The following is a 20,439-nucleotide window of genomic DNA, read 5'->3' as shown; positions in this document are numbered from 1 at the left end:
GTTTCATGCCCCAGGCACAGAACATAGGAAGCTGCCTTATGCCATTTGTCCATCCATTGGGAATAACCAAGGACTTGGGCATGCCTACAGTACTTCTGTTTGTCCATCTCACCCAATAACATCTGCTCGGACTGCTCTTTCATACCACCTGCTACCTGAGACCCTTATCATTGGAGAGGCCAGAGATTGCACCTGGTGCCTCCTGCATGCAAAGTCTATATGGTTTACCACTGAGCTGAGCTCCCAACACGATTTTTGTCTTCTTTGGAGAATACTGATGTTAACCAGTGACATTGGGGCTGGTGGGGCGGAGGGCAGGGCAGATACTCAATATTCTACTGAGATTGTCGGAGGAGAGCAGGAGAAGACCATCTGCGGTGTTCAGCAACTGCAAGCCATGCATTGGAGCAAATGTGCCTGGTTGTGGGGAGATTTCTCTGTCCCAAGTGGATGGGGGAGAGGCACAGGGCTTCCACCCCATTCACCCCAAATATAGAGCTGCCTCTGTTATTAGCTGTTCAATAAGGGGGATCCCAGAACTGTGGGAAGATTACCTTCTCTCACCTAATAATAGGATTTTGCCTTTGGAGAAACCAACATGCCCTCTGACCACTAGGTCATGCTACTCAATTTGGCTTCTATAGACCTTATGCCTAAAATTAATGAGACAGGGACTGCCATGTCTTTCTTTACTTCTGCTGTTTGCCTCACAAGGGGCCCATGTGTTCTGACAAGCACTTGAGACACATATCTCAGTAATCGATGGCTTTTATATTTTCAGAGAGAGACAGAGCAGTGGCTGTTTCTCTCCCAAAGGAGCCTTCTGCACCACGCACAGCCTGACCTAATTATGTCTGCAAATTAAGGGCTCCTTCACACTGAGCTTTTATCCTGCGACTGAGATTGCTCCTTCACAGAAGCGTGTGGGCTCTTTACCTGACGCCGTGATCATTCAAGGCGTCTCCTGCACTAAATGCCCTTTGTTCATTTTTAAATAGATCACTGATAATGAGCTATCAAATTACCCCATCGTGTTCCTCTTCAGTTTCCTCCGTGAAAAGAGTAAAAGCGGCAAGAAGAGGAGCGAGACCAATGAAAGATAACGGAAGACTCATATACAGGGAGAAGGAGGGGAAGGGGGTGAGGGAAAAGGAAGCTCGTGAAAAAGGGAGTCATTGTGATCCTGCATTTGAAACGGAAGCAGAAAGCCCCGTTTTAAATGCAGGATTTTAGGCTGGTGCAGAGATGTCCTAAGACTGTTACAAACTGCAGTCTGGGGCATTTTCAGTATTCAGATAGGAACACAAAATGCGACGTTTGTATGTATATTAATGCCCCCTGCTGGACATCACCTATATCAAACCTAGCCAGTCATTTGGTACTTAATCAGGGCTATTCCATCAGTTCACCAAAACATAAGGACTAAATCCTTTTTTTCATGCTTCTGTTCTGCTAATCCAAAACTCTCCATGCCCTTCCTCTATCCAACCACTGCAAAATACCTCATCACTCTCCAGCTTTGAAAACTTGAATGATAGAGATTTCGGTGCGTTCCCCCACCCCGGTTGCATATTTGCATTTTTCAAATTCATATTCCTAAATGCATGTTCTGCTCTGCAAATTCCTTGAGGTCTTGTCAAGATATCTATTACTTTTAATTGTAAAAAATTAATTATTAACATTTATATACCCGCCATTTGCTAAAAAGCCATTAAGATGTTGCACAACAATTTAAAACAGTAAAACCTTGAAATGTTTTTTTCTTAAAAAAGAAACATTATAATAGAATTTGTGCATATCAGAATCATAGGGTTGGAAGGGGCCTACAAGAATCATAGGGTTGGAAGGGGCCTACGAGACCATCATGTCCAACCCCCTGCTCAATGCAGGAAGCCTGATTCCCAAGCGGTCTCCCATCCAAGTACTAACCACGGCTGACCCTGCTTAGCTTCTGAGATCAGACAAGATCAGGCACATCCAGCCCATGAAAAAAGAAGTACAATATTAAACTACATAATTTAAAAGGCTAAATTTTAAAGATGCACTTTCACAACCTTTCAAAAAGCCAAGAGAGAGGGTGCCAATTGTAATTCTTGGGGGAGCACATTCCACAGTTTAGGAGCGACACAGGAGAAAACCCCTTTATAACAAACGGGCCTCTGCGGGTAATGATGTCTTCAACAGGGCCACTCCTGCAGATCTTAATAACCGGACAGGACATTTGATTTAGCAGCTCAGGTTCTGCGAGTCTTAAGGTCCAAGAGCTGAGATTTCTAGATCAAACCAAAACTAAATTAGTCTGCAAGGGAGCTCAGCTGCCTAAATAGCTTGCAAATGATATGGGCAGTGTTGCAAAGTGTTTGTTCACAGCATAGCAAGCTCTCTTGCTGAATAGCCATGCTTGTCAATAACATTGTTCAGAAAGCTTCAGTGAAGTAGAAAGATTAAAATAAAAGTATAGGCCTGGACACAAAGAGCTACTTTAGGCATGCCTAAAGCCCTGGGCCTGCCCAGCAGGGGAATTTTTTTATTATTGTTTTCCTTTAAACAACAGATCCACATGTCATATCATAAACTACTCTAATCAGTTAAGGATGTTTGCCAAATGGCATAAGGGGCTGCTGCTGGAGAAAAATAAGGCAAAATCACCTTTGAGAGGACAAATGAGATAACTGAAAAATGGGGAAAGAGATGGGTATGCATGGTAATATTTGAACTTCCTATGGCTCCCTCTGTTTCTGATGTTCAGAGCCTGGGGAGTGCTGTTGCTTGTGTACACAAAACAACATCCATCAACAAGAAGGAACAGCCAAAGGAGCACTGAGCATGCTTACTGGCCATGGAGTGCTGACTAGCTGTTTTGGGGGGGGGGGCACCGAGGAGTGGGAACAGAACAGAGCAGACTTCCCTAACCCAGCACTTTCCAGATGTGTTGGACTACAACTCTCCTCAATTTCAGATGTGTTGGACTGCAACTCCCATCAATTTCAGATGTCATGGACTCCAACTCCCATCAGTTTCAGATGTTTTGGACTGTATCTCCCCTCACTGGCCATGCTGGCTCAGAATTAATTGGAGTTTCCGGTCAAAACATCTGGAAGGCATTGACTTGGGAAAGGCTGAAATGGAGTATTCTGGCAGAGGGCACTGAACATGAACACACCAAAAAAAAATTCTGGCAGGTCCAACTTGTTACCCTCTCTGTGTGTTGTTTGTTTCTGATTTGGGTGGGGAGGTTTAGCAGGAAAAAGGATGGTGAGCAGGAGTGAAACTTTGGCTTGGGTAGGCTTTTGACATACCTCCAGGACGATAGTGAGAGCCAGTAGATTCGGGAGAGACAAAAGAAAGTAGCCAGCATATAATTCATTCACAAGATTTGCCACCCCAAGATTTGGAGCCTCTGGCTTAGCTGGGAATTCGACAAGGTCATGGAGGACGAGTGTTAGAAGTCCATCAATGGCTACTGGCCATAATAGCTAAATGGCACTTCCATGTTCATAGACAGTAAGCTGCCGAGTACCAGTTGCTGGGGGCAACAGCAGGACGGGGGTGTTGCATTGATGCCAGAGGTCTGAAACTCCTTCAGTCCGACAGCCGAATTCTGCTTCAGAGAAGCTCTCGGGGACTGTGTTCCAGTGGGCGGGGCCAAAGGGGAGGAGCGCTTTTATATATACCAGCATATTTCTACTTAAAGCTCTTACTGCTACTAACTAAGGCTTGGGAGAGGCATCTCAACCTTCTAGAATGGGAAGGAAACTGCACAAAGGTTAGGAAACCACCCAATGATTGGTGGCTGGGGGAAACAGGGTGGAGCTATCTGGTGAACCCCAGAGGGCCAGATTGGGGCTCCAGGTATGCCAGATGTGGCCCGCAGGCCTGAGATTCTGCACACCTGTTTTATGCCTTGCTTGGGGCTTCCCCAAAACCCCTCAGTGGCTACTAGGGGAAACAGGCTGCTGGACTAAACGGACCCTTGGTCTGGTCCAGCAGGGCCGCACTTTATGTCCTCAGTCTCCAAGAGCAGAAAATAAGAGACTACAGGCCGTTACCTTGTCCGTATCACTTCGCCGCCAGACTTAGAGGTGGATGATGTGGCTTCCCCAGCAGGAGTACCAAGTCGGGAAAGGTTTTTTTCACTTTCCTTTGATTTTGGATTGGCAGGCTTCTTAGGGGGTTCATCCAGGCCAGGGCCTTTGTCTGTATTCTGGTTTTCTGCTGGATTGCCAATGCTTACACAGGAAAGGCCATTGTTCTGGACGCTGACACCAGCAGCATCCGTTGGCTTTGACCAGCTCTTGGCGTTCTTTGCCTGTCCAAACGTTTCTGTCATCTCACACTGGGCCATCTTCTCTTTTGTGGGTGGACCAGAGTCAACTTTGGAAAGGACCGTACCAGCCAAGTTCACCTTTTCACACGCTCCATCGCCGTCATCCAACTTTTTCTCCCGGTTGTTTTCTAGGGACAGAAATTACATTCGAAGGGAAAATATTAGCATGAGCCATTAGTTGGGCGGCTGGAGTGGGGGCAGATTGCAAAAACTGGGGAAGATAGTAAAGCATTCTCTCTCTCTCTCTCTCATATTATTCCTTCACCTTTTCTGAAGACTTCCATCAGCACCAGACATATTTAGGGTCTTTTACGAAGAACAGTCCTCAGTTTGGAGGCAGCTTCTGTGTGAGGGGCTGTCCTATCTAATTCCAGTTTAAAGATAAAGAACTGTAAGAAAAGTTAGTTGCCCATCAACAGTTACACCTGGTCGGCAGACTGAACATGCAGGCACACAGGTCACCTGGCCACAGTCTTCCAAACTGTGGTGCGATGTGCTATATTTCTATTCAAATTATAGTAAATATTTCTGAATTTCCACCTAGTCATATAAATTAGCATATGCAAATGTTATGCAAACCACCATCTCCTTTTGTCCTCTTTTTGAAGGATGCATTTTCTCTTTTTTGACAATACATAAGTGGCCACCCTAGGCATGCTGGGACATTTGCCATGGCCCATACAGTCTGGTGGAGCCCACCAGGGCTGACAATTTGGTTGTGCTGCTCCCAGTGTCTGCCGCTACTTGGGCCTCCCAGAAGCAGTGATACTGCAGACAGCAGCATCGCCCTGGTGAGTTGGTTCATGCTGGTAGTAGTGCTGTCATGGGCCGGGAGCTGAGCCAGCATCAGGTGTCAGTGTAAGCTGAGTTTCCTGGTAAGCCCATTTGCCAGTGAGCACAAGAGTGAGGGGAGCCTGTGCAGGGCACCCAAACCTGGAGCCAGGCCTGCCTTGGGGATAGGGGCAAGATTCACAGCAAGGTTGAAAGGCTCTCTCTTGGACCAATTCAGAATTAAATAGCAACAAATCTGCGTATCCTAAGACAGACATGTTGAACCTCAGATCTGTGGGCCACATCCAGCCCACCTGCAGGTCACATCTGGCCCGTCTGGATTCCATGGAAGGCCACACCTCCTTCCCTTGGCTCCAACCCCTTTCCCTGACCACTTATCATTTGGTGGTTTCCCAGATTTAGTGCAGTTTTTTCCCCATTCTAAAAGGTTGAAATGCCTCATTTCAGGCTTAGTTACCATGAGTAAGAGCTTTAAGTTAAAATATGCTTGTATTTTTAGTATTTTGATGCCGCTTCTTTTGCCTCTGGCCCTGCCCCACCACTGGAATGCGGCCCCCAAGAGCTTCTCTGAAATGAAATTCTGCCCTTGGCCCAAAACAGGTTCAATGCCCCTATTTTTATTGCCTTTATTGCCTTTCTTTTCTTCTTCATATATGCCACATGGCAACTAGAGCAATGGCATCCATACTGGTCAAGCAACCAACTTTTTTGTGCCTTTGGCATTTATAGCTAGTGCATGGACTGTCAGGAATTAATCTGAGTGGGTGGAGATGTCTGGCAGCTCAGAACTGGAATGAGAATGAGAACAGCAAAAAACAGAGGGAGGCACCAGATATGGCGAGACCTTCTTCCCAAAACCTTGACACACAGATGGCCCAGCCTAAACGGCTCCTCCATTCCTCCACCAAGAGAAGACAAGTTTCGGAGGAAGAGGAGGAGGAGGGTGAGGGGTGTGACTTGAGGGATGCTAGGGTCCGTCGCAGAGCGAAGCGGAAAAAGTTAGGGGCAGGGCTCAGACGCTCTGCCAGGTTGGCCACTCATGGAAGCCAACGTAGGAGGGAGCCACCCTAAGAGAGGGGCATCCTTGCCAAGCAAGTCTGGCCATGTCGTTCATGCCCAGACTGCTGGCAACTTCTCTGACTGTGTTGACTGCGAAGTGAGAGGACGTAAGAATGTGACAGCATCCATACTGGTCAAGCAACCATCTTTTTCTGCAATGGGATTTGTGCCTTTGGCATGCATAGCTAGCACATGGACCAATTTCATTATAAACAATAGACATAACATGTCGAACCAGCAAATTGTCTAGACATTATTGTTCCTGAGCTATAATCACATGTGGTGTGACGGGGCGGGCACTGCCCTCCTTCCCTAAATAGGGCTCCTGTCTATTGCTGAGCCTTTCCTGGAATTAAGCCATGCTACCAATATGCCATCAAACATTTGAACAAGGGACTCTGTGACAATGTCGTATTTTTATCCATTGGGACAAGTTTGCAAGTACCTTCCAAGGAATTCTTGCCTTCTGCCTGGATTCCTTTGTTGGTAGGTGCATGCTTTCCCTTTGCACCTTTCTCTTCTGGTTTATCTTTAGTCTAAAAAAGAAAAGAACAGAAAAGTGCTAATGCAACTATTAACTGGCAATGGTTAAAGAACCCTGCAGGATGTTCAAATTGGGTAAGTCCATTAAAAAAAAACCTGAGGGAACAAATTTCTCACTCATCCCTAAGGAAGGAGCTGCTGGGGATTGAATCTGGGTCCTTCTGCATGCCTGGAAAACAACATCTGCTTACCACTGAGCTACGTCCTGACCCCCTCCACTCAACCATTCTCTCAGCTCTTTCAAAATCAGGAAAATCATAAAACATATCTTAAAATGGGGCGTTTTACCCTATTAAGCTCACCTTAGCAAAGGAAGCATTCCCAGGGAACCCAGTTGTTTTCCAGGGAACCTGGTTGTTTATGTATTCAACTTCACTTATCTGGCTTCAGCTTATCTACTCTACTGGGTGATAAGAGATCCATCATAGCATGTGGCTGAAGGAGACATGTTGCATAGAAAAATTCTGAATCCTTTCTCCACCCACTCATAAAAGCATGTACAATTAAATGCAAAATAAGGCATCTCTGTTCACCCCAGAATTTAGCAACCAAGGGGAAACCAAAGTCAGTGTATTGGTTTCTTCTCCCATCCACCACCCACCCCTCCCCAAGCAAAATACAACACAAGAGAGACAAGAGAATTTCAGACTTCTGTTATGCAAAGTGGTTTCTATCTTAGGGCTAAACTGGACAAGCCGCTACTCACGTGATTTGCAATCACATGAATGGTGTTTCCCAGCAAATGCAGGGGAGCCAATCCAGATGGGAACCGGGGGTGGGGGGTGGGGTGCTTTACCGTGCTTGTGGTCCCAATTCAAATCACCACACACATCCTGCTATTTGCATTGGAAGAAAAGCTCCCATTGGTGTGAATAACCAGTTTACTACCGAAGGAGTAATTGTAAGCCTCAACCAACAGAAAGAGAGGCCTGGCTTAAACATGCCGCAGAATGAGGTGGTAGAAAACTGAGGTGGTAGAGTGAACTGCATCACTTCAGAGTGCTGGTAGGATACACCACTTGTGAAGTCCAGTATTTGGGGAGGAGGGGGAAACAGTAGCTTAGTGGGAGAGCACAAGCTATGCATACAGAAGATCCCAGGTTTGATTCCCGGCATCTCTAGCTAAGGCTGGGTAAAAACCCTGAGAACCACCAGCAGCATCTTTCTGCAGGCTTGGCAGGAGCCTCTGCCATAGCGCAGCCCACCCATTCCTCTGCCCCAGCTGGTGGAGCTCCTCTCCATAGGTGGAGGCTGGCAAAGGACCATGTCAGTCAGATCCTAACCTACTCCAACTAGCTGTTGGAAAGTCTGATGTGACTTACAGCAGAGTTGCTTTATACAGAGAAAGCGTGGCAACACAGCATTTAGTACTGGAGGCAATAAACGCAGGCTAGAGCTAGTTTAAAAGAAGTTCAAATCAATTTACTTTATTAGTGTTTTTATACAAATTGTCAGAGAAGCCAACTAACACTGTTTAACCTCAGGCACCCCTAAAGCTGGGTGTATGAGTGTACGTGATCGAAGGCATGAGAGATGGTTACTTGCTTCTGCTCTGGAGAGACTGCATAGGACTCACTTATTGCGGAGGTAAGAGGAGGAAGAAGGAAGAGGAGGGAGTAGGAAATAAGAACATAAGAAGAGCCATGCTGGATCAGACCAAGGCTCCATCTAGTCCAGCATTCTGTTCGCACAGTGGCCAACCAGCTGCCCACAGGAAACCCACAAGCAGGACATGAGCGCAACAGCACCCTCCTGCCCACATTCCCCAGCATATGGTGCACACAGGCTCACCGCCTCTGGTATTGGAGGCAGCACATAGCCATCAAGACTAGTAGCCATCGATAGCCTTTTCCTCCAGGAATTTGTCCAACCCCCTTTTAAAGACATCGAAACTGGTGACCATCACTACATCCTGTGGTAGCGAATTCCATAGTTTAACTATGTGCTATATGAAGAATTACTTCCTTTTATCTGTCCTGAATCTCCCACCGATCTCCCACCAATAGGAATTGACCAAGCTACAGGACATTCTCTATCACCCACTAGCATCTGGAAGCATGCAGCACTGTTCCTATTATCCAACCCTACCAACATCGGGAGGCGTTGGGGTTGCACTGTGATCAATTAATATATTTTATTAGCTATTGTGGACTGCCCCTCCTCCATACATAGAACAGAAAACGATGGCAAAATCGGAGGACGATGGATAATGAGGGCCTGCCCAGGAAACTCACACAACATGAATTTACCATCCAGGCAGGATCAAGTCAGAAAGACAGAGCTCCTGTATGTAAGGAGCCCCTTAAGCCAGGGATGTTGACCCTCAGGCCTGCAGGTCAAATCCAGCCTGTCTGGTGTCCCAGTCCGGCCCTCCGTAGTTCCACAGAGGGCCATATTCCCTTCCCCTGGCTGTACCCCCAGTGCCGGCTCCAGGTTTTGGAGGGAAGTCACTCTCAAGGGGGCACCTCCCTCAGTGAGCCTCCCTTCTCACCGCCTTTGTCTCCAGCTGTTCTTGCTCCTCCTCCCCTTTCCCCTCTTTGCTACCACTTGCCTGCTCAACAGGCAGAGGGCCAGCCAGGGAGCAAGGAGGCCATGGTGCCTCCTGCCCCTCCTTCTCGCCACCACCATTGTCTGAGCCAGAGCGAGAGGCAGGCGAACAAGCAGGTTGCACTGATGAAGACGCAGAGCAGCTCCAGGGGGCTCTTGTCAGTGGGCCCCTGCTGAGGTGCGGGCCCTTGGCAGGTGCCCAGCCAGGCCTACCCGTGATGCCGTCCTGCTCCTCATGACCCGGGGACATGAACTAATTTAAGTTGCTTAGATATTCCCTGGCCATCTCTCTGCCAACTTCAAGCTGCACTCCCATCCCTTTTGAGGGCCCTTGGGCAAGACACCCACAATGGGGCCCCTCCCTCGGTGAGTCTGCCTGCTCACTACCAATGTTACCAGCTGCAATTGCTCCTCACCCTCTTTCTCATCATTGCTACCCCTTGCTTGCTTGGCAGGCAGAGAGCCAGGGAGCAAGTAGGCAGAGGCATCGACCGTACTTCCTTCTCACCATCGCCACTGTCTGGGCCAGAGCGAAAGGCAGGAGAACAAGCAGGTTGCAACGATGAAGGGGAAGAGCAAGTCCAGGGGGCTCCTGTCAGTGGGCCCCTGCTGGGGTGTGGGCCCTTGACAGGGGCCCACCATGCCTACCCTTGGCACCGGCTCTGCCCACCCCCTTTTCCCCGACCGCCGATGGTTTCCTAGCTTTTGTGCAGTTTTTCCCATCCTTCAAACAACTTCTCATAGGGCTACTGGCAGGAAGAGATTTAAACTAAAGCACACTGGCATTTTTTTGTATTTTTGCCCCACCCCCATTTGCCTTTGGACCTGCCCCCCACTCAAATGTTGCCCCTGAGAGCTTCTCTGAAACTGAATTCGGCCCTGAAACTGAAAAGTGATTCCACCTGCCTGCATTAAGCATTTCTCATCCAATTACTGCCATATTCATCTTGTTGTTTCGAATACAGATAGCTTGCAAATTTTAGCCTTTATTTCTCATGTCCCATGGTGCAGGAGTATTTTTATTCCCATACGTTCACTTGAATATTCACTTACATTTATTGTCAGATCTGGACAACTTGGAATATGTCCATAAATGAATAAAAATGACGCCATTCTGGATTTTTAAAAAAAGAATAAATATGTTGACAACTTGGGAAGGATTTAGAGGAGATATACAAAGATGCTAAAGAGTCCAGAACAAGTAACCTTCAGGCTTTTCAGATCCAGGATCCAACTTCAGTCCTGCAAACAGCAACAGGTGACACATTTCAAACGTTTTACCATATGTGCCTCCCGCACCCATCACTCTCAGATGACCAGATGTGAAGTAGGGCAGATGCTTGAGTAACAGAGAATTTACATGAGTGCTGCAGTTTGTCTTGCACATTTACAGCAGTATTTTCTTCTGCAAAACTGTCAACCGTAACAGAATACTGTCCCCCTTTGCTTCTGGTTGTTGGGTGCTTCCAAACAGAGGCTTCCTATCTCTACCAATTGGGGGGCTTCCAGACGAGGCTTTTCTTCTCTGGCCCACTTGCACTGGCTGCCTATATGCTTCTGAGCTCAATTCAAGGTGCTGGTTTTAACCTATAAAGCCCTACACTGCTTGGGACCACAATACCTGATGGCACACCTCTCCTGAAATGGACCTACCCATACTCTACATTCAGCATCTAAGGTCCTCCTCCAAGTGCCTCCTCCAAAGGAAGCTCGGAAGACAGCAACGAGGGAGAGGGCCTTCTCAGTGATGGCCCCCCATCTGTGGAACGAGATCCCCGATGAGGTCCACCTGGTGCCAACATTGTTATCTTTTTGGCGCCAGGTTAAGACCTCTCTCTTTTCCCAGGCATTTGGCAGCACATGATGAGTTTTAATCGGTCCTGGATGTGTCTATAGTTATGACTGACACTTCAAAGTTGTTTTTAGTTATATGTTGTTTGTGTATATTGTCTGTGTGCTTTTATGTAAATGGCTTTTAAACTTTGCATATTGTATTTAATGTTTTAACTTAACTGTAAACCACCCAGACAGCTGAGGTGATATAGAAATGTAAATAATAATAATAATAATAGTAATAATTGCACCATCAACTTGCTCATTCACAGAATTTTACAGGGGTCCAGACAATGTCATCTTCCAGTTGTAATCTTCCCATGCTTTCCCATTGCTTATTCTGTCCTTTTTCTTACCGTGGAAAATCCATTATGGAGAAAAAGAATAGGTGCACAACTCTTTCTGACTGTTAGCAATAGGACTCCCCCATCTGGAAGCACCCTCTAAGACAGGGGTGTTGAACCTCTTTCAGCCTGAGAGCCAAATTCAATTTGGGAGAAGCTCTTGGGGGGTGGGGGGCACATTCCAATGGTAGTTGGGGCAAAAGGGGGCAAGGCCAAAGAGAAAAGGGCCAGAGCCAAAAATACCAGCATATTTTAGCTTAACGCTCTTACTGTAAGTAACTAAGCCATAGGAGAGGCATTTCAGCCTTTTAGAAAGCCAGGAAATCACCAAACAACCAATAGTCAGAGGAAAGTGGTGTGGCCATCTGGGGAAACCTGGAAGTCAGGTGGGGCAGATTCAGCCCATGGACCTGAGATATAATATCCCTGCTCTTAGGCACGGTGCAGCTATTCTGGCTTTTTCTCCTTCATAGATTGTCAATGGTAAGAAAAAAAGATAGATCAAGTGGTGGAAAAACATGGGAGGTTTATGCATGGAAAACAACATCTGGATTTCCTGCAAAATCCTGTGAATGGTGCAGGGTGGTGGTTCAATAAAAGGCTCATTTGGATGCACCCTCGCTCTTCCTCCCTCCTCTTCTTAAAAGAGAAAACATCATACCAACAAAAAAAGGAAATAGAAATGATAGCACTGGCACAATCCTCCTTAGGTCAGAGCGCGAACCAGATTTGGGTCCCAGCCCACAAGATGAAGACCAGTGGAGCAGAAGATAAAACAATGCAAGGAGAGTCTACAGATGCTTCATATCATTTTACTAGAAGACATTACTACTCAGGGTTGAGTCCTGAACAAAGGGGGGGGGGTAACTCACCTCTTCTAAGATTTCAATCGGACTTCCTTTCCTCCAAGGGACCCCACCCTTCAGAATGAAATCCACCACTTTAGAGTTTTTGAACGTTTCTCCCAAACTTTTCACAACCTTGTCCACTGAGTCTACCATTTTCTCCATCTTTTCCAGTCTTTCCTTGTACTTGGAGGTATCCTGGTGTGTAGCTTTCATCAGCTTTAAAATCTCAGAGCACACACTTTGGGTATCCATCTGATAAACACCATCTTCAAATTTTGGACCTCGTTTTACTCCTCCGATCTGTTCGGTAGGTGTTTGCGATACGCTTAGCTTGTGAAGCCCTTTCCCCAAATCGTCTATCCCTTGATTCACCTTCTGAAGATTTCCCGTCAAGTTTTCCTGGACGTTTAACAGTTTGTCAACTTTTTCACTGAGAAGGTTCAGTTTTTTGTCCATCGTGCTTAAACTGTACACTTTGCTAACCCACGACCTATGCACAAATACTTCTTCAGGCTCCAGTTTACATTCAGACATTCTGATGAGAAAAGATTTTTAAAGTGGCTGCCTGCTAGGTGTTGAAATTAGAGGCGAGCTCTTTGAAATTCCATCTTGCTTTGGAATGAAGGGAAAATTCTAGAACACCCTGGGAGCACGTCAGCTATTAGCTGCTATGCAAAATGTTCCTAATTTTGTATTATCTGTTTTCTTACTTGCATGCTTATAATGATGATGATAACTTGGCAGCATGTTTGAGAGTCTGTCCCCCGCCACACACGCACACACTATTGGCGTCCTTGACGTCACCAAACCATTTAAAATTCTTTCCTTGAGAGGCTGTTGATAACCAAGCATCTTAAGAATTGGCAACGGTTGTGTAGCGGACATCCGCACAGAGAACAGGAAAGTTAGAATTTGGTATCAATTTTTTCTGCTTAATGGGGGAAGATTAGTAGTGTGAGGAAACAACACATAAAATGCTTCTTTTTGTCACCGGAAAAAAAAGCATAAAATAGAGTTGGGTATACTGACAAAAGACAGTATTGTCAAACAGAAATGCACGCACAATGGCCGACACACCCGCCGGCTCTGTTTCAAGTTGGCCGGGAGTTGGGGTTTAAAAATAGAATGTAATGACAATGATATGAAGCATATATCTAGCGCCAGCATACCTTTGTCAACTGAAACAACTCAAGCTAAATTCTTCCTTTGGTGCCAAGAGAGCCCCTGGTGTAAAAAAACAAACTAGAAATCCACAGAATGGCATGTCAAAATTGTTTCCACAATTAACAGCAAAATCATTAATCCTAGAGTCGCCCCACCCCATCCCAGAAAAAAGGATTTGCTGTTCAGACACTGCAGTTTCCTATTAATTATTTTCTGGAGGGAGTTAGCGCTAATGACATATGCTGAAACACTCCAGGTTTTGTCTGTTATGTCTGTGTTCACATGAACGAAGGCAACATAGTAGGTAGATGCTACTATGGGGATCATGTAGGAGGGGCTTGCCTTACTTCTGCACTGTGTATATTATTATTATTATTATTATTATTATTATTATTATTACTACTACTACTACTATTATTTTCATGTTTATACTGCCCAATAGCCGAAGCTCTCTGGGCCGTTTACAACAATTCACAAAAATTACAAATGACAACATTCTACAAACATTCATGCCATGATAATAAAACATCATCTTAATGTTTTTAACATACAAAATGTAAAACAATTTTAAATCCCACAAGCAGGAGCACATTAAGGGCCAGTGTACATGTTTGTTTGTTGTTTTGTTTTGGGCCATGAGGCTGTCACCAAAAATGGTTCCTCATGGTCAGTGTCAGCTCCACGTTGTGGCTGGCCTTTGCACAAGTTGTCCTTGAGTGCCCCACCACCACCACCTCTCTGAGTAACTCCACCTGATTTTCATTGCTGTTGCAGCTTCCCATCCATGTGCTCTTTCTCTCTGAACCTAGTCCACACTACTACCCAGACAGAGAGGGCAAGGAAACGAGAGGCTGATGTTCCTTCTCCTTGTTTCTGTTACAGCTCATTCACAGGGTTCACACAACACGCTAACCCACCATGGGTTATTGTGTTGTCTGAATGCAGCACATTTTCCGCACAGTGGGTTAACATGTTTTCTGAATGCGGTGTGTTTTCCACAAGGTGGGTTATCATGTTGTCTGAACACAGCACATTTTCGCAGGGTGGCTTGTTAACCAGGCAGTGTGGTTTACTTTTCTTGAACAAGCCATCTTGAGAACCCATGGCTTGTTGTTGGGTTGTTCAGGGTGGTTAACAAGCCACACTGCATGGTTAATGAGCAACCCTGCAGAAAATGTGCTGCATTCAGACAACACGATAACCCACCCTGTGGAAAAAGTGCTGCATTCGGACAACATGATAACCCATGGTTCAACAACAACCCACACTGGGTGGGTTAGCATGTTGTGTGAACCCTCTTGGAGAGAGCAGCTAAAAAGACAGCGACACCAAGGAAGAATAGCAGCAGGGTCAGGAAGTTCCTGAGGTTGGTAGTAAGCCCCCTCCTGGAGTGTGGGCCTTGGCAGCTGCCTGACATTGCCAACCTGACCCCTAAGAGCAGCCTTGCTCATGGCATGGCAATCCAACTCACTCCTCACTTTAATGTCTAGAAGTACCCATCTTGTGGATCAGGGGCCAGCGTGTTGTGAATTTCTACACCCTTGCTCTGTGACTAGGGTGGCCATGTGTCCAACTTTACAGAGGACAGTCCTCTGTTTGAAGGCATCCTCTATTCAATGGGCTGCCCTGTCCAAGTCTGGTTTAAAGATAAAGAACCACCAGAAGGGAAGGGAGAACAGGGTCCTCAGAGTTGCACACCTGCATAGCAGATTGAGCAAACACACAGGTCATACCTGGCCACAGACTTCCCCGCTATGGTAGGATGTATTTCTATTCACATTTTTGTCATTCTTTCTAAACTTCCACCAGTACATATAAATTAATATGTGCAAATGTTGTGGAAATCTGTGTCCTCTCTTGCTCTCTTCTTTGGTGATGCATTTCCTCTTTTTTTGCCCATGGCCTGGTTCGCACAACACGACAGCCCACCAGGGCTTAATTTACCCACGGGGGCTGTTGCACTGTGCTGGCTGCCCACAAGCATCATTTCTGCATGGCACCCATGGGCTCCTGGCTTGCCATGGCTTGTCGTGTTGTGCGACCCCAGGCGGCAGGGGTTGTTTGAGGGTTAGACAACCCTCAAATAATCCATGATTTGTTTTAGGGTTATTTGGGGGTTGTGTGACCCTCAAACAACCCCTTCAACCTGGGCTCGCATGACATGACAAGCCATGGGAAGAGGGGTGCCTGCAGGCACCATGCAAAAATGGCACCCGTGGGCACCAGGCACAACACCACAGCCCCCACGGGTAAGTTGAGCCATGGTGGGCTGTCGTGTCGTGCGAACAGGCCCTGATCTTATCTATCTCAGAAGATGAGCAGGGTCAGCCCTGGTTAGTACTTGGATGGGAGACTGCCTGGGAATCAGGCTTCCTGCACTGAGCAGCAGGCTGGACTCGATGGTCTTGTAGGCCCCTTCCAACCCTATGATTCTGTGAACCATCTTCCTGCCAATCAGACTAGCCCTTCCAAACATCACAGAAGGAAGGGATTTGGTTGCCAGAGGACAGCCACTTTCAGCAGCAGGCTTATGATCAATGTAAGGAGGCTCTAATTCCGGGAATGTTTGCCATGCCAAGGTCCCACTGAAACCAGCGGGCCAAGTTAAATGCGACAAGCTTAAATTACGTGTTTGTTTCTTTGTGCAGATCCATCAATGTAGGTGTGTGCGTGCGCGCACCAAACTACATGTTCTGCTAACTGCGTAAGTGTAGTTGACCCTGATATTTTCCAGTGTGTCTGGTGGTGAAAAGAAAGTCCGATGCTGTAAAGAACAATATTGTTTAGGAACCTGGAATGTCAGATCAATGAATCAAGGTAAGCTGGAGGTGGTCAAACATGAGATGGCAAGACTGAACATCGACATCTTGGGAATCAGCGAACTCAAATGGACAAGCATGGGCGAATTTAATTCAGGTGACCATCATATCTACTACTGTGGGCAAGAATCCTTTAGAAGAAATGGAGTAGCACTCATAGTCAACAAAAGGGTGGGAAAAGCAATACTGGGGTACAATCTCAAAAACGACAGAATGATCTCAGTACGAATCCAAGGCAAACCATTCAACATCACAGTAATTCAAGTCTATGCCCCAACCACTGAGGCCGAAGAAGCTGAGGTTGATTGGTTCTATGAAGACCTACAACACCTTCTAGAACTAACACTAAAAAAGATGTCCATCATAGGGGATTGGAATGCTAAAGTAGGAAGTCAAGAAATCACCGGGATAACAGGCAAGCATGGCCTTGATGTACAAAATGAAGCAGGACAAAAGCTAATAGAGTTTTGCCAAGAGAACACGCTGATCATAGCAAACACTCTTTTCCAACAGCACAAGAGGCGACTCTACACATGGACATCACCAGATGGTCAATATCGAAATCAGATTGATTATGTCCTTTGCAGCCAAAGATGGAGAAGCTCTATAGAGTCAGTAAAAATAAGACCTGGAGCTGACTGTGGCTCAGATCATGAGCTGCTTCTTGCAAAATTTCGGCTTAAATTGAAGAACGTCGGGAAAACCACTAAACCATTCAGGTATGACCTAAATCATATCCCTTATGAATATACAGTGGAGGTGACGAATAGATTTCAGGGATTAGACCTGATAGACAGAGTGTCTGAGGAGGTCCGTAACATTGTTCAGGAGGCAGCAACTCAATCCATCCCAAAGAAAAAGAAATGCAAGAAAGCCAAGTGGCTGTCTGAGGAGGCTTTACAAGCAGCTGAGGAAAGAAGGGAAGCGAAAAGCACGGGAGAAAGGGGAAGATATATCCAACTGAATGCAGAGTTCCAGAGAATAGCAAGGAGAGACAAGAAGGCCTTCTTAAATGAACAATGCAAAGAAATCGAGGAAAACAACAGAATGGGAAAGACTAGAGATCTTTTCAAGAAAATCGGAGATCTCAAGGGAACATTTTGTGCAAAAACTGGCATGATAAAGGACAAAGAAGGCAGGGACCTAACAGAAGCAGATGAGATTAAGAAGAGGTGGAAAGAATACACAGAAGAACTATACAGGAAAGATCTGAATGTCCCTGATAGCCATGATAGTGCGCTCACTGAACTTGAGCCGGACATCCTAGAGAGTGAAATCAAGTGGGCCTTAGGAAGCATTACTAACAACAAAGCTAGTGGAGATGACAGTATTCCAGCTGAGCTATTTAAGATCCTAAAAGATGATGCTGTTAAAGTGCTGCAATCAATATGCCAACACATTTGGAACACTCAACAGTGGCCATCAGACTGGAAAAAGTCAGTTTACATTCCAATTCCAAAGAAGGGCAATGCCAAAGCGTGCTCAAACTACCGTACAATTGCGCTCATTTCACATGCCAGCAAGGTGATGCTCAAAATCCTACAAGCTAGGCTTCAGCAGCATGTGAACCGAGAACTACCGGAAGTACAAGCGGGGTTTTGAAGAGGCAGAAGAACTAGAGATCAAATCGCCAACATTCGCTGCATCATGGAGAAAGCAAGAGAATTCCAGAAAAACGTCTATTTCTGCTTCATTGACTAAGTTAAAGTCTTTGATTGTGTGGATCACAACAAACTGTGGCAAATTCTGAAAGAGATGGGAGTACCAGACCACCTTACCTGTCTCCTGAGAAACCTGTATGAGGGACAAGAAGCAACAGTAAGAACCGGACATGGAACAACCATGTAAACATATTGTCGCCTGCTTATTTAATTTATATGCAGAGTACATCATGAAAAACGCTGGGCTGGATGAATCACAGGTCGGAATTAAGATTGCCGGGAGAATTATCAACAACCTCAGATATGCAGATGATACCACCCTAATGGCAGAAAGTGAAGAGGATCTCAAGAGCCTCTTGTTGAGGGTGAAAATGGAGAGTGCAAAAGCTGGTTTGAAACTCAACATTAAAAAAACTAAGATCATGGCATCTGGCCCCATCACGTCCTGGCATATAGAAGGGGAAGAAATGGAAGCAGGGACAGATTTTTCTTTCTTGGGCTCCAAGATCACCACAGACGGTGACTGTAGCCATGAAATTAAAAGACGCTTGCTCCTTGGGTGGAAAGCTATGGCAAACCTAGACAGCATAGTAAGAAGCAGAGACATCACCTTGCCGACAAAGATTCGTATAATCAAAGCTATGGTTAAAGAGCTATGGCTCTTCAATGAGCTTCCGTCGTGCATTAAAAACGTGGTTGTTCAGGCAGGCATTTGGGGTGGGTTAGGGTTTTTTTTTAAAAAAAATTATGGTAAAATTTTATTGTTTTAAATTGTTTTATGGTGGGCTGTACATCGCCCAGAGTGGCTGGGTGACCAGTCAGATGGGCGATTAATAAATTTAATAAATAAATAAAATAAATGGTTTTCCCAGTAGCAACGTATGGCTGTGAGAGCTGGACTATAAGGAAGGCTGAGCACCGAAGAATTGATGCCTTCGAACTGTGGTGCTGGAGAAGACTCTTACGAGTCCCCTGGACTGCAAGGAGGTCAAATCAGTCAATCCTAAAGGAAATCAACCCTTCCCAGTCCTTGGAAGGACAGATACTGAAGCTGAAGCTCAAATATTTTGGCCACCTAATGCGAAGAGAAAACTCCCTGGAAAAGACCCTGATGCTGGGAAAGATTGAAGGCAAAAGGAGAAGGGGACGGCAGAGGATGAGATGGCTAGATAGCATCACTGATGTAATGAATATGAATTTGAGCACACTCCGGGAAAGAGCGGAGGACAGGAAGGCCCAGCATGCTACAGTCCATGGGGTCACAAAGAGTCGGACACGACTGAACGACTGAACAACAACAAACTGTGCATGGTCCAGATTTAGACTAGACTGTGCACAGATTAAACCTTCCCCCACCAACCCATTCTACCCCTGAAGGATTAAACTTTCCCCCCACCCACCCATTTTGCCTCCGAAACTCCACACACAGGGGGAGTTAAAAAAGAAAGAAAGAAAGAAATCTCCATTTGAGCTTACAATCTAAATTTTAAACAGCAAACAAAGGAAGGAAGGAAGGGATAGGATGAATGGGAGAAAGCAAGGATCAACGGGGATGGAATCCATGGAGTTCTGCCTTCCTTTGCATCTGGTACTATTGTTTCTCCTTTTAAAAAAAGAAACCCTAAACCAGGGGTGTTGAAACTCTTTCAGCCCAAGGGCAAAGTCCAATTTTGGAGAAGCTCTCACAAGTCAAAATACACACACGCACACAAAATACCAGCATATTTTAGGTTAAAGCTCTACTGTCAACAGCTATGCCTTAGGAGAGGCATTTCAACCTTTTAGAATGGGGGGAAAAGCCATGCAAAACATGGGAAACCAGCAGACGATCCGCGGCTGGGGAAAAAGATGTTGCCACTTAAAAAACTCCAGAGAGCTGGATTGGCACCCGAGATGGGTTGGATTTCTCCCTCTCTCTCCCTCTCCCTCTCTGGTTATGTTACTTGCTTCTTTTCTTTCTTTTGAATCCAAGCAGCAGAGGTAGCTCATTTTAATTCAGAACATTGACTCAGTACAGAGTGTAGTTATTTTGCAGACTGAAATCAACAAGGCCAACCAGCCTCTCCCTTTAATCCCAGAAATCTTTCAATACATGTTTTCCTTTGAACTGAACTGGCCATTTTCAAAGTGCATAGAGGTGTATGCAAGTAGCTGGTTATTAGAAAGGAATGTTTCTTCTGCCTTTCCAAAGCCTGAATTATAACTGGTTGTCGTGTTCTGGTTTTAATCCTCACTTTACTATTTGGAAAATGTATTGTTTGCACTGATTTGCGATACAGAAACCATGACTAAGTTCATAAAAATTGTCCTGCAGCAGGATCGGACCCAAGATCCATCAAGTCCAGCATTCCATTTCCAACAGTGGAAAATCCAATGTCTCCTGGAAACCCACAAACAGGACATGAAGGCAACAGTCCCTTCCGCCCTGCTGTTATCACCCAGCAACTCGTACGGAAAGGTTTCTGCTTCTGAATATGGAGGTTCTATTTAACCATTGTTCCC

General features: G+C 45.8%; 1 protein-coding gene across 2 annotated transcripts in view; it reads right to left on the bottom strand.

Moving 5' to 3' along the window:
* The window catches only part of MYLK3 (myosin light chain kinase 3), a 52,606-nt gene that overhangs the window by 24,375 nt on the left and 7,792 nt on the right, over nucleotides 1–20,439 (bottom strand). Inside the window, exons 1-3 of one of the 2 annotated variants that reach the window (XM_084813027.1) lie at nucleotides 12,318–12,920; nucleotides 6,624–6,714; nucleotides 4,050–4,455 (exon numbers count right to left, since the gene is read on the bottom strand). In XM_084813027.1, coding sequence (XP_084669153.1) covers nucleotides 4,050–4,455; nucleotides 6,624–6,714; nucleotides 12,318–12,827 — 1,007 coding nt within the window. In that variant the 5' untranslated portion in view covers nucleotides 12,828–12,920. Of the gene's footprint in view, nucleotides 1–4,049; nucleotides 4,456–6,623; nucleotides 6,715–12,317; nucleotides 12,921–20,439 lie in introns of those variants that run through there. The other variant, XM_084813025.1, reaches the window with a different exon arrangement.

The sequence above is a fragment of the Heloderma suspectum genome, chromosome 8, assembly GCF_057233095.1.
Source record: "Heloderma suspectum isolate Gila_16-S chromosome 8, 16-S_ref, whole genome shotgun sequence".
Lineage (NCBI taxonomy): Eukaryota > Metazoa > Chordata > Lepidosauria > Squamata > Helodermatidae > Heloderma > Heloderma suspectum.
The sequence above is the reverse complement of the archived record's forward strand: the minus strand, read 5'-3'. Positions and strand labels throughout refer to the sequence as shown.